Raw genomic sequence first — 14,518 nt, forward strand, 5'->3', positions numbered from 1 at the left:
TAGCTGTGTCTTACCCTTTGACCCTAAACACATATGTTTTCAAGAATTGGTGCGCTAGACTGAGCATAAACAAATCAAAATGCTGAAGTAAATGTTTTTACACACATATATCACACACAAATCAAAAGCAATATTTTACATTATATCTTATAAAACTGTACATTGTAATATTCTGTGTTATGAAAACTACTATTCAGTTATGCGAACAACTGGCTTTGTTTAGTAAATATAAACCAGAGGCAAAAGTGACTGTTACAATTGTTAATTCTACTCAGATTGTATTGTATAGATTTTCAATGGCACTGCAAAAAGAGTTGTCAAAAATACATGGATTTGCCCTCTCCCATCTAATGGTGGTATTGTAACATCTTGTCAAGCTGTCAAACACATCAGTTTCATTTTGTAACTGAAAAGCCCTCATTACAATAACAAAAAAGAAAATATGTATTAGAGAACAAGCAGAAAATAATGTATTTATTATTCTAGGTTTCTTTCATATTTATTATTTTCTATCATAGCACAATAAAACATTAATTGTAATTAAATGGAAAACTATGAGACACACTGTTCTTCATAGCTCTGTAGAGCATCAATATCTCTTTTGAGATAAAAAGTAATAACTTCTGGTAGCTAGATGGAAACATTTGCTCCAATTCAGCAAGAGCGACTCATGTACCAGTCCTCTGCTGGACCATGCCCCACATGGTTACCCAGAGAAGAGGGACTGAGATCATGCACAAACCAACAAAACTGGCAGTGGTTGGCTCTGCCATCTTTAGCAATGCTGACCAGCTGTTTGTGATGGGCATTTTGGGATTGATTCCAGGCCTTCCCCTTCCTGCTCCCTTTAACAAAGGGGAGGGGAACCTGTCACACTCTAGAGCAGGCACCCCCAAATTCGGCCCTCCAGCTGTTTTGGGACTACAACTCCCATCATCCCTAGCTAACAGGGCCAGTGGTCAGGGATGATGGGAGTTGTAGTCCCAAAACAGCTGGAGGGCCGAGTTTGGGGGTGCCTGCTCTAGATGTTGCTGGGCTACAGCTCCCATCATTCCTGACCTTCGGCCATGATGGTTGGGGCTGATGAGAGTTGTAGAGCCATAGCATCTGTAGGGCTGCAGGTTTCCCACCTCTCTTCTGATAGCTATGTAGCACCATGTGAGGATCTGTGGACCAGGGCTTTTGTTATCTCAATGGCTACACCATACAGGAACTGTAGAGGAATTTAAAGAAGTGACAGTTTATGTCTCAGCAATCAAGTGCCGCTCTTCTCCCTTTCACGTTTGTCAGGTATTCACAACACAGTCAAGTCTTAAGCGTATGGTAATGAAGTGCATGGGCAGTGAAACACTTCTATATGTTTCAAAATAACTTGAGAAGTGTTTCTACGTGTTGCCAACAGTTAAGGCAGCTATACTGATACATTAAACACAGCATATGGTTCTTATATTGCTTTCTACATCCTAAACACTACGAAAGAAAATAAGAGATTTGAACATGCTATGGTTTTCCTGACCGCTTCAGAATTTTATCCAACTGGTAGATAGCACTGTACTTTGCTTATAATATATAGTGGCTGATCCCAAAACATATACCGTGTTATTGACCTGTACCTGAAAACCAATTATGCAGTGAAACTCACAAGAAAGATCAAACAAATAGGCAGCCTGTTCATTACTCAATGAGAAAAAAAGAAAAGGGGGGGGTGCCAACATATTAATTTACAACTTTAACATTCTTAATTGTGTCTGCCACAATAACTTAATCTACTCAGGTTTCCTGTCTTCATCCTTTTATTTTTATTTTTTTTACATCTTGAGTAGATGAGATGTTATCAAGAGCCATCTCCAGATACCGACAGCTATGGAGATGCTTGCTGTTAACCAGTCCCAGACTAATGTTTAGTACTTACACTAACATACCACATAATGCTAGAGTGCACCATTGAGAGAGCCATTAAACTTGGTTTTTACTTGGATAAGGCTGTAGGTATAAATGACAGCGAGCAGAAACTGCACAGTTATCGCCGCATAATGCAGCTACAACAAAGAGTGCCACAAAACTGCAAGGGCTGTAATAATAAAGAGCAAGGAACTTGAAGCTCTGTTTCCCATATTGCTGCTGTCCACTTTATGTTTAGGAGATGATTTTACAGAAGCTGTGGTTGTGGTGTCCACCTTTCTCACAGTTGGCTTCGGTTCATTCCTGTCTTCTGGACCAGCTCCAAGAACATCTGAAGGAGGTAAACACAACAGAAAAAAAGGCAATGTTAGTTTCTTACTTGACACAAAATGTCAAATGCAAAATGAAGCCCCATTATCAATGAGTTAGAAACAAGGCATTCAGCAGAATCTTAAACATGTACACTGAAAAGCTAGACTCCAGGGAATTTATTTCCTAACAAGGGTTCTTAGAATTGCATTTTTAGCGCTAGACTAGGACCTTGGAAAGCAGGGTGCAAATTTCCACTCAGTCATGAAGCTCACTGGGTGACATTGGGCCAGCCACAGTCTCTTACTTTAACTGAAGGGAGAGATTTGCCAATTGTATTATTGAGCTAAATTTGATCCTATCGTTCGCATTGCCTGCATTGTATGATTCTGATTGTATGGCTTACTCTTTAGCCCCTTTAGGCCTTTAAGCGGAAATGTCATAATTGCTGGGGAAATGAATCAAACAGTTCCCATTCCACTGTGTGTGTGTTTATCTTTTCTTGGTCTTCTTAAGTATATTTTATACCCCAGCACAGCAGCTTTTAACATTCTGAATGTTGATTTTTGTTGTTGTTGAGGATCATTTGGATGAACTTGAATTGAACTGTGAACTGAATATGAATCAAATAAGTTTGTTTTTATAAAGGGATAAATGTGAACTTGAATTAGTTCCTTTTTGGAAATATTGAACTTGAATAAGACCTGGTTACTTTTTGAAATGAACTTTCAAAGCTCAGCTTCTGAGTTTTGTGCAAGACAAGACTATCAGGTCTGTGATCCAAGTGATCTATGTTCTGTCTAAGGTTATCTTGCTTGATTTGATAGCTGAAGTTCCATGGAGTGCAATCACACCCTATTAAAAGCAGAGGTAAAATATGCACTGATTTCTGGATTGTTTTATTTAAATGAGTAAGATTGTCTAGCTAATGGAGTTGTCTGCAGGACTCAAGTGCACAGATGACTCATGGGAAAAAAGAATAGCTAAAAACCTTATATTTGGGTGATTATTTGTCAGAGAGTATTCATCAACTGTTCAGCCAAAGCTTAATGACAATAATCTCATTTGCTAAAGTTAATAGAGCTTTTCCACACCTGTAAATATTTGAACATTCATCTTTGACAGTTAAATCTGAATAATTTCAGAAGTTTGCTTTCAGCTAATTCAAGTGCCAATCCTCTTTTCTTAGAAGTAAGAAACCAAGCTTTCTACAACTTTGAAGCAAGTCCATGTGTAACAAAATCATTTGTGGTTCTGAATATCAGAGGATGCAGTTATAAATCTGACTGTCATGATTTCCAAATTCTAAAACCATGTATCAGCCATCTTTTAAATCAAAGCCTAATAATAATAATTTGCACATTTTGCAAATGTGGCAGGAAGTCCAATTTGCATGTGACACTTTCATGAAATTCAAAGTTTGTTTCGTCTGATCGTTTTATTTTTTTTAAAAAAAATCAGCTCTGAAAATAAGGCAGTAGATTCTTATATGACGTTTCCTTGGTCTGAATCTGACACTTAGTTGGTGCCTCTGGGGATGAGATTTGAAATGATATGACTGACATTCAGGAAAATGTTATGTAGTGTGACAAAGTGACAGCTCTGCCACAGAGCTGGGGTCAAGCTTTGATAACCAGACAGATTTTGTCAAATCTGCAAAATTTTCAGTAGAAACTTAGGGTGATGATATCTGAATGCTTCAGGAAAAGCTCTACATGGAAAAGCAGTTCCAATGTACAGTTGTTGTGTTGTTGTTGTTGTGTTGTTGTTGTTTAGTCGTTTCTGACTCTTCGTGACTCCATGGACCAGAGCATGCCAGGCACTCCTGTCTTCCACTGCCTCCCGTAGTTTGGTCAAACTCATGTTCGTAGCTTCGAGAACACTGTCCAACCATCTCGTCCTCTGTTGTCCCCTTCTCCTTGTGCTCTCAATCTTTCCCAACATCAGGGTCTTTTCCAGGGAGTCTTCTCTTGTCATGAGGTGGCCAAAGTATTGGAGCTTCAGCTTCAGGATCTGTCCTTCCACTGAGTACTCAGGGCTGATTTCCTTAAGAATGGATAGGTTTGATCTTCTAGCAGTCCATGGGACTCTCAAGAGTCTCCTCCAGCACCATAATTCAAATGCATCAATTCTTCGGCTATCAGCCTTCTTTATGGTCCAGCTCTCACTTCCATACATCACTATTGGGAAAACCATAGCTTTAACTATACGGACCTTTGTCGGCAAGGTGATGTCTCCTGCTTTTTAAGATGCTGTCTAGGTTTGTCATTGCTTTTCTCCCAAGAAGCAGGCGTCTTTTAATTTCATGACTGGAATCACCACCTGCCGTGATCATAGAACCCAAGAAAGTAAATTCTCTCACTGCCTCCATTTCTTCCCCTTCTATTTGCCAGGAGGTGATGGGAGCAGTGGCCATGATCTTAGTATTTTTGATGCTGAGCTTCAGACCATATTTTGCGCTCTCCTCTTTCACCCTCATTAAAAGGTTCTTTAATTCCTCCTCACTTTCTGCCATCAAGGTTGTGTCATCAGCATATCTGAGGTTGTTGCCTTTCGCATGATGAATTCTGCATATAAGTTAAATAAGCAGGGAGACAATATACAGCCTTGTCGTACTTCTTTCCCAATTTTGAACCTATCAGTTATTCTATATTCTAACTGTAGCTTCTTGCCCCACATAGAGATTTCTCAGGAGACAGATGAGGTGATCAGGCACTCCCATTTCTTTAAGAACTTGCCATAGTTTGCTGTGGTCGACACAGTCAAAGGCTTTTTGCGTAGTCAATGAAGCAGAAGTAGATGTTTTTCTGGAACTCTCTAGCTTTCTCCATAATCCAGCGCATGTTTGCTATTTGGTCTCTGGTTCCTCTGCCCTTTCGAAATCCAGCTTGCACTTCTGGGAGTTCTCGGTCCACATACTGCTTAAGCCTGCCTTGTAGAATTTTAAGCATAACCTTGCTAGCGTCTGAAATGAGCAAAATTGTGCGGTAGTTGGAGCATTCTTTGGCACTGCCCTTCTTTGGGATTGAGATGTAGACTGATCCTCTCCAATCCTCTGGCCACTGCTGAGTTTTCCAAACTTGCTGGCATATTGAGTGTAGCACCTCAACAGCATCATCTTTTAAAATTTTAAATAGTTCAGCTGGAATATCATCACTTCCACTGGCCTTGTTATTAGCAGTGCTTTCTAAGGCCCATTTGACTTCACTCTCCAAGATGTCTGGCTCAAGGTCAGCAACCACACTACCTGGGGTGTACAAGACCTCCATATCTTTCTGGTATAATTCCTCTGTGTATTCTTGTCACCTCTTCTTGATGTCTTCTGCTTCTGTTAGGTCCTTACTACTTTTGTCCTTTATTATGGTAATCTTTGCATGAAATGTTCCTTTCATATCTCCAATTTTCTTGAGCAGATCTATACTTATATATGGTATTTTAATGCAAAAAATTTTTTGCATATTTTTTTTTGGGGGGGGAGAGAAACATAGATGAATATGAAAATGGTAATAGATGGACTTAGGAATGGAACATATGTGAAAGGGGCATTGGTCCAGAAATAGACTGGTCCACCCATCCCCAATAGTGATTGGCCCAAGATCACCCAGTAAGCTTCATGAATGGTATTCCTAGCCTGGTATTCTATAACCACTACACCATACTGATTCCAGCACTCTGAGTGAGAAAAGAACAGTTCAACCCTTATAATATTGGTACAGCTTTTACTTCCAGTTCTGTTGAAGAGCACAGATAAAGCTATTGACATCCCTATTATACAGAATGATATGTAAGTGATGGTTCTGTATAAGCTGATTATACACTACAACTGCAAAGACGTAAAGCACAGCAAAGTGTACTTTACACATCCTTACTTGTTAGTTTGGTCACATACTGGACTTAATAAGACAATAAGCTAGAAAATGTATTTCCCACAGGATATGCACTTCTAGAGAATTTTCAGTGTCAAGAGGAAAGTTCTTTTGTGCTTTAGCTGGAATTCCCATTTTATCAACATAGTTTCACTGAGGCAGAGACAAACTTTGCTTTGTGTTTGTACGCAAAACACCCAGGCACTACTGCAATAATGACAACCAACAATTGCTACCTGAAACTGCTTACTAAACTCAAGCATAAACGTGCCATTAAAAAAGAAGCATCAGCTCTATTATACAGCTAAAAACCATGTCTTTGGATTTTAGAAATACAGTAGATTCCTGGAAGAACAAGCTTGTTAGGTGGCATAGATTCCAGAAATGGAAATGTAATCTGAGATCACTGTCTGCCGGCCAGTGGCTTTGGAGAACTATCAGTAAACTCTCTCTGCATCATAAAAATGAGTTTATTCTATTTGAAAATACAAACTCTCCGCAACACAAATCACGAAAGAGATGCTGTGTGTTCCCTTCAGCTTCATCATAACATTACCATTCATTTGGGGAGACTAATAGCTTTGAAAATGTACTTAAGGTTGGCTGCAGGTAATGGCTGCATAAGAGGAAAGGACAACGGCCATCCCATCGTGTCATTGTTGAGAATACAGTTCCAGACTCAGTGCCATTTCTCTGATATCCTGTGCTGGGGTTTACACAAAGGGATGGGGGAAGCAAAAAACAAAAAACCGAGCGGGCAGATATTTACAGGGAAAGAACAGAAGTATGAGAACACTGAAATGGACATCCTTTGGGCTGCCATTAAAGTAAATAAATGCATTTTTCAGGATACTCCATTACGTTTTATTCTCTCTCCCCTCCGGTTTTCTAGTCCCCCAATATGTTAGTTAGCATTCTGTGACCATTGGGGATGTTCAATCCTCTTTGGACTGCTTCAGAGTCTCCCCACCCTGCCCCTGGGTTTGTACTAAACATTTTTTTTTGTACAGGCAACAACCAATTTACACACATCCAATTGATGCGTTTGCTCTGCACACATCCATTGCGCTGAACCCAGAAGTGACGTTAGAAATGGTAAGAAGGGCCTACAAAGAGCCCTGAAAGGGCAAAAAAAGGCATGAAAACAGCCCTTAACAAACTCTGGCACTGACCATTGAGGCTTGTGGGGAGTCGGGAGTTTGAGGAAGGACATTTGGAGGGAGCGATTGTGGTGGAGTTAGGCAGAGTTTGGTGTCTGGTAACTGCTACTGGTTTTTCTCAAGGGTTTCCAGAGGTTTAGAGGGTGCTTGCAGTCTTTTTAGATGATGTTTCAAATGTATGTGATTTCATATAAATATGCGGTACCTTGTACTTGGCCTGAGCCTGTTGATTTCACCCCACCCCGCCCCATGCATTTGCTGTGCCGTTTTGGCTACATATTGGCACTCCTGCCTGAATATCAGTAATAAGAGGGAATTATTAGGAATAAATCATGAGAAGAGGTGGTTTTCTGACAGCACCTGGGCCCTCTTTCCATCACTGTCATTCTCCCTTTCGACTGCGGTAAAGGCACAATTTCTCCATTGCCTCTTATATCATCTTGGGCTGCTGACTTCAGCTCTCTTGAGCCAGCTGATTAAATAAAGACCTCACTAAGTCAAATCTATCCCCCACTTTCACTTGGCTATATCCAGCATTGTAACTTGATTGGCCTCTATAAATTGGCCAGGTTGGAATGTATTAATTCATTTATTTTCCATATATTGACTTAACCAAAACATTTGAGGCAAGATTGAATGCTATCAACAAAAGGGCTGTTGGCTTTTAAAAGCCTCCCCCTCAGTACCGACTGCTTAATGCACTACGTAACAAGCATTAAATAATACATTAGGAAAATCTGTCTTTAACCTTTCTAAGGAAAGGACTTCAACGTTAATTTTCTCGTTCACTGTGGTTTCATAGCAAAGATTATTTCACAGGATGGTATGCATGGCTATTTAGAATCAAAAAGTTAGAAGGTTAGATGTGCAAACAGGGCATTTTGTAAATTTCTATTTAAAAAGTAAACACATGGTGTTTGATAAAGTATTGTAATCAGCCAGGGCCATCCTTTCATTGGAGAAACCTCAGCACAGAGGCTGTGCAATGTTTTATTCATTCTTGATGGGAATTGGTTACAGGTAGGTAGCCGTGTTGGTCTGGATCGAAGTAAAATAAAAAAAATTCCTTCAGTAGCACCTTAAAGACCAACTAAGTTTTTATTTTGGTATGAGCTTTCGTGTGCATGCACACTTCTTCAGATACAGTGAAATGGAAGTTTCCAGGCACTTATGTAGAGAAGGGGTGGGGAGGGGTGGGGATGGGGAGGGGGGATCACTCAGAAGGGTGGTGGAAATGGGTGATTGACTGACTGATAGCTGTTGATGACTGCAAACGACTGCAAATGGTTTTGCATGAAAATGCAAATGGTTTTTGCATGAAAAATATCGTCAATGTATCGCAGGTACAGGAGAGGTTTGAGTGGGTAGGAGTTAAGGAAACGTTGTTCTAAATCTGCCATGAAGATGTTGGCATACTGTGGGGCCATGCGGGTGCCCATGGCTGTGCCGCTGATCTGGAGGAACAGGTCATCACCAAATTTGAAGTGGTTGTGGGTAAGGACAAAGTGGCAGAGTTTGGTAGCAAAGTCCGCTGTGGTTTTATCTGAAATGGTGTTCCTTATGGCTTGTAAACCATCATTGTGTGGGATGTTGGTATATAGAGATTCCACATCCATAGTGGCTAGTATAGTATTGTTAGGAAGATTGTTCAAATATTGTATTTTCCTCAGAAAATCTGTGGTGTCACGTACGGTGTACTACAGGTACTACAACCTCTCCTGTACCTGCGATACATTGACGATATTTTTATTATCTGGACACATGGACAACAGACCCTGGAAACCTTCCACCAGACATTCAATGACTTTCACCCCACCATCAACCTAACAATGAACCAATCTATGCAAGAAATACATTTTTTGGACACTACTATAAAAATACAGGATGGACATATAGACACCACCTTATACAGAAAACCAACTGACCGACAAACATATCTACATGCTTCTAGCTACCATCCCAAACATACCAAACAATCCATCGTATACAGCCAGGCCTTACGTTACAACCGCATCTGTTCCAACTCTACAGACAGAGAATCTCACCTAAGAGATCTACAGCAAACCTTTTTAGAACTAAAATATCCACCTGATGAAGTTAAACAACAGATCAACAGAGCCAGACAGATACCTAGAGAGAACCTGCTGCAAGACAGACCCAAAAAAGAAAATAACAGAACACCACTAGTCATCACATACAGCTCCCAAGCTAAAACAGTACAACGCATCATCAGAGATCTACAGCCTCTCCTGGACAATGACAGCTCCCTTTCTCAAGCTCTGGGAGGAAGACCTTTCATTGCCTACAGACAGCCACCCAATCTTAAACAACTCCTCACCCACAATAATACAACCACCAGACTTAACATGGACACTGGTACCAGAGCCTGCAATAAACCCAGATGCCAACTTTGCTGCCACATACACCCAGACAACACCATTACTGGCCCCAACAACATCCAACATACCATCTCAGGACTATTTAATTGCTCATCTTCTAACATTGTGTATGCCATCAAATGCCAACAGTGCCCTTCAGCTCTCTATATTGGACAAACAGGCCAAACCCTACGCCAAAGGATAAATGGACATAAATCTGACATCAGGAACCAGAAGACAGAAAAACCAGTAGGAGAACACTTCAATCTCCCAGGACATTCTATACAAGATCTCAAAGTAGCTGTCTTACTACAAAAGAATTTCAGAAATAGACTGGAAAGAGAAGTTGCTGAATTGCAACTTATCACCAAGCTCAAAACCATGGAGGGACCTGGTTTGAACAGAGATATCGGATTTTTATCTCATTATACATGATAAGCGATCTTCAGCCATCTCAACCCTTGCTTTTTCATGCAAAACCATTTGCAGTCGTTTGCGGTCATCAACAGCTATCAGTCAGTCAATCACCCATTTCCACCACCCTTCTGAGTGATCCCCCCTCCCCATCCCCACCCCTCCCCACCCCTTCTCTACATAAGTGCCTGGAAACTTCCATTTCACTGTATCTGAAGAAGTGTGCATGCACACGAAAGCTCATACCAAAATAAAAACTTAGTTGGTCTTTAAGGTGCTACTGAAGGAATTTTGATGGGAATTATCTCTGAGATGAAAGAAGAGAAGGCTCTTCCTCTTAAATATTGGACGTACCAGGAGCAAATACCTGGGAGAATGCAATACAGAATTTTAGACACTCCCCATGCGATTATACGTAACTTGTAATTGCTATCTTTAGCTATAATGCAGTCTCAGTGGCAAGAATGAATTTAGCAAATCTATGTCAATGTATGTGAGAATGTGGGGAAGAGAGAACAAGCCACAATTTCAGACCCCACCATGGGGATGAGCAAATCTATTTATTTCTAGTTCCTCTCACTTTTGCATATCTTCACCCATAATTCCATTCCATTTATGCATTAATCTGCAATTCTAAAATATCTTCAGAAAATTTTAAAAATACATGTTCTGTTAAAAGACAACTTTAAATGCATACTTGGATATTAAACTAATGAGAACTGTGTTGCAAAAGATATTCCAACTCTGACTGATAAGTAAGCTCCAATATATACATTACAGTGGTGCCTCGAGTTACGAATTTAATCCGTTCCGAAGGCACCTTCGTAGGTCGAAAAATTCATAAGTCGAAAAGCGCCATTGGAAATGCGATTTCTCATAGGAATGCATTGGAAACGAAAAAATTCGTAAGTCAAAGCAACCCCATCTAAAAATCTGTAAGTCGAAAAAACCACCGCGGTTTCCGTTCAGATGTTGAGAAATTCGTAAGCGTGCGGCCATTTGCCCCATTCGTAAGTCGAAAAATTCAGTTGTCAAGTCGTTTGTAAGTCGAGGTACCACTGTAGATTGAGTGGTGTGGATTGAGTCATTTCATGCAGGAATTCCACAAGGTTGAAGTATCACCTGAATACACCCTCCCCCCAAATCTTACATACGATAAGATTCCTGCCCCATAGGAATCTGCTGCCTGTGTAGGCCACACTTGTCCAAAGAACTTGTCCATACCCTCAGGTTTCAACAACTGAAAACCATCCCATAGCCAGGACAGAGGCACAAACATCTAGCAGTGTCTAGGTCACAGCATCTATGAGCAATTTTATCCCCAAATTGCTTAGGAAACATGACACTGTGTGCCAATAAGGATTCTATAATGGTTTGGACAAAAACCCAGTTTCCTTACCTGTTACTGGTGTTCTGCAGTCACACATATGTGTTTCTAGTTTTGGACCTCTAACCTCCCTGAGCTATGAGCCAGGAAAGAGGAAGACAGTTGTGGAAAGGAGAATAACACCTGTCCTCCTGAGGGGTGTGTGACCTTCACTGAGAAGGAATCAACTGGATTTTAATCTGCCTATGTATGCAGAGTTTATAGAAACATGTCGAATTCCCTTAGGTGTTTCCATATACCTGCCCTTTGTTCATTCATTATGATGGACCTTTTGCTAGTCAATTAATACATTTAAAAACACGGGTAAATAATTTCAGAACAAATAAAGACATTTCCAATAGAATTTGGTATTGCAGTCTTAGGATTTTGTAGTATACTGCATAATAAAGCTCGGCATCTCCTATATAAAGACAATTGTTTAGAGAGATATCTGGTATCAGAAAACTTTTCTTACTCAAGATTACACAAAGCATGTGGTTCTCTCATCAACTAGAGATACTGTCAAAGTACTAAGGACAGTCAAGATGTTATCTTAAGCGCAGCCAATTATTAAATATATAAAGTCAAAGGAAAGACTTCATCAAAAGTTTAATATAGAGGAAACTGTGCCAAGGTTACAGAAGCTCACCTAACTACATTCAAAAGCAAATGCCTCAGGATCTAGGGATCACACGGAATTAATTTTTCCACAAATGCTGAGAAAAAACCTCAGCAGTTCCTAATCTTAAAAGTCAATCATAAAGTAAGGTGGGAATACGTTGGATATGTGTTAAGGATGAAGAGGAACATCTGCAGCAGATAGTGAAGAATAAACATGTAAATGATGGATAACCAAAAGATTTTACCCCTCCACAGCCTCTAGGGATGATAAATCTCTGGACTATAACAATAGAAAGAATATAAAAGTACTGTATCCAAATTGGAACTGAGATCCTAGTATCCCAGTTCTAGAATTCACATACAGCCTAGTCCTGCTGAAACTGACCAACTCAAGGGTACTTCAGGGATCATATTATCCCATATGAATCTCCTGGTATGTTGAAGTCATAACTTGAATATGATGACAAGAAACAGGGGATTGGAAGTAGCAGCAGCCTCATTGCAGAATCCCTTGCCTAAAGAGGCCCACCAAGGAAGTATTCTCATTGTTTTTATGTAGTTGGTGTCAACGTTTCATTTGATTAGCTGTCAACATGAACACTATTTTAGCTGAATGAATGAATGAATATTTCAGAAGGCATTTGAAGCTCTTCTCTGAAGGCTGTTTCAATCCTATTGCGATCTTTTAGTAGGTCTGTTGGTCTAGTTTTATGTATTTTATTTATCGATATGTGTTTTATGCTAACATTATTGTTCTTTATGTAATTTATAAGCTGCCTTGAGTGCTCCTTTGGGGCTAGTAGGTGGGTTAAAATACTACTAATAAATCAACAATGTAGTGTTCAGTGCAACCCAAGAGATGAGCATTGCTCATTCTAGTCTTTGTCACAGTACAGAAACACATGTACACCCATAACCAGAGATGTTACTCGAGATGCCGATGTACATCTACCTGATGAAGATCTAGCTGCCAATTCAGTCAGAGACATACAGTATATTCCTGCGTATAAGACTACTTTTTAACCCAGGAAAATCTTTTCAAAAGTCAGGAGTTGTCTTATACGCCGAGTCGTTTTATTAATACGGCGAGTATATCCCAAACTCTATATTTTTACTGGAAAAGTTGGGGGTCGTCTTATACGCCCAGTCGTCTTATATACGGTACATGCACAGAAGTCTTTTCCTGCATAAACACAGCCCATGCTGGATGGCAGCAATCAAGTGTGCTCTGCCAGAGTTAACAGGAAGAATAGTTGTCACTCAAAAGAAGACCTGATTTATCTTTTGCATGCCAAAATTAAAAGACTTTCTTGGAATAACATTCAAATGCTCAAACAATACTTCTTTCATTGCCTAATAGTTAAACTAAGAAGGCGCAACTGTGACTAGGATCACTAAACCTTGTGTTCCTAGAGAAGAAAGGTCACCGTGACTTATGATCTCTATTCCTTATGCAACATATGTGCACTTAGCTGACAACTGAGGTGTTCGTATACATAAGGAGTGATGGATCATTATGCTAGTCAAACAGACTGGCCCTGTGGGGTTTGAAGAGAGAACCCAATTTTGTTTGGAATACAAGCAAGCAGAGACTAATTACAGACGCCTTGAGCCAACTCAAACATTCACTGGCTGAAGTGGTTTAGAAGGAAACAAAACACCACATCCTAGTTTTGCCTCTGAGGTTTGGACACGACACATAATTTTCATGTCGGGACACTTTGTCCCAACTGAAAACTGAGATAGCGAAGGCCTGTGTGAGCACTTCCTGATTTGTGATGGGCTCGTAGTTCACAATAGTTGCCTATTGAGGGGGCCAATGTCTGATGACATGTGCCACATCGCACATGACATAATGTGTGCCACGTCACTGCTCAGTATTGAGGGGCCCCGGCCTCCTCCTTAAGAACTGGGGGTGGGGGGCAGCTGGGGAGCCTCAGCCTCCCCAGCTGGCGTGCCTGAGTGGTAGAGTACCTCCCTCTCTTGCAGGCAGAACATTCCAGGTGCGACCCCTAGCATCACCAAGTAGGACTGGGAAAGACTCATGCCTGAGATCCTAGACAGTCTATTTTAGTCAGTGCAGACGATAGTGACCAAGTCAGTATAAGGGAATTTCCTATGTTCACTTCAGTAACACAAGAGAGACTGGGCCAAACTAATGGGCCAGGACATGAAGAAGTTGAGGAGAGCAGCAAAGCCTCGTGGTGCATAAAAGGTAAAGGTAAAGGTACCCCTGACAGTTAAGTCCAGTCACGAATGACTCTGGGGTTGCGACGCTCATCTCACTTTACAGGTTGTGGGGGCCAGCGTTTGTCCGCTTCCGCAGACTGTTTTTCTGAGTCATGTGGCCAGCATAACTAAGCCGCTTCTGGCGAAACCAGAGCAGCGCACGGAAACGCTGTTTACCTTCCCGCCTGTTTATCTACTTGCACTGCGTGCTTTCGAAATGCTAGGTGGCAGGAGCTGGGACCGAGCAACGGAAGCTCACCCCGTCACAGGGCC

The 14,518-nt window shown here is 40.8% G+C and overlaps 1 protein-coding gene and 1 long non-coding RNA gene across 3 annotated transcripts in view; one reads left to right on the forward strand and one right to left on the reverse strand.

Annotated features, from left to right (window-relative positions):
• The window catches only part of LOC148685706 (uncharacterized), a 172,236-nt gene that overhangs the window by 111,713 nt on the left and 46,005 nt on the right, over nt 1-14,518 (forward strand). The gene's annotated exons all lie outside the window — the stretch shown is intronic.
• The window catches only part of LOC118093423 (glypican-5), a 385,759-nt gene continuing 371,696 nt past the window's right edge, over nt 456-14,518 (reverse strand). Inside the window, exon 8 of one of the 2 annotated variants that reach the window (XM_035132483.3) lies at nt 456-2,233. In XM_035132483.3, coding sequence (XP_034988374.2) covers nt 2,040-2,233 — 194 coding nt within the window. In that variant the 3' untranslated portion in view covers nt 456-2,039. The remainder of the gene's footprint in view (nt 2,234-14,518) is intronic. The other variant, XM_035132482.3, reaches the window with a different exon arrangement.

The sequence above is a fragment of the Zootoca vivipara genome, chromosome 5 (assembly GCF_965207765.1).
Source record: "Zootoca vivipara chromosome 5, rZooViv2.hap1.1, whole genome shotgun sequence".
NCBI classification, from domain to species: Eukaryota; Metazoa; Chordata; class Lepidosauria; order Squamata; family Lacertidae; genus Zootoca; species Zootoca vivipara.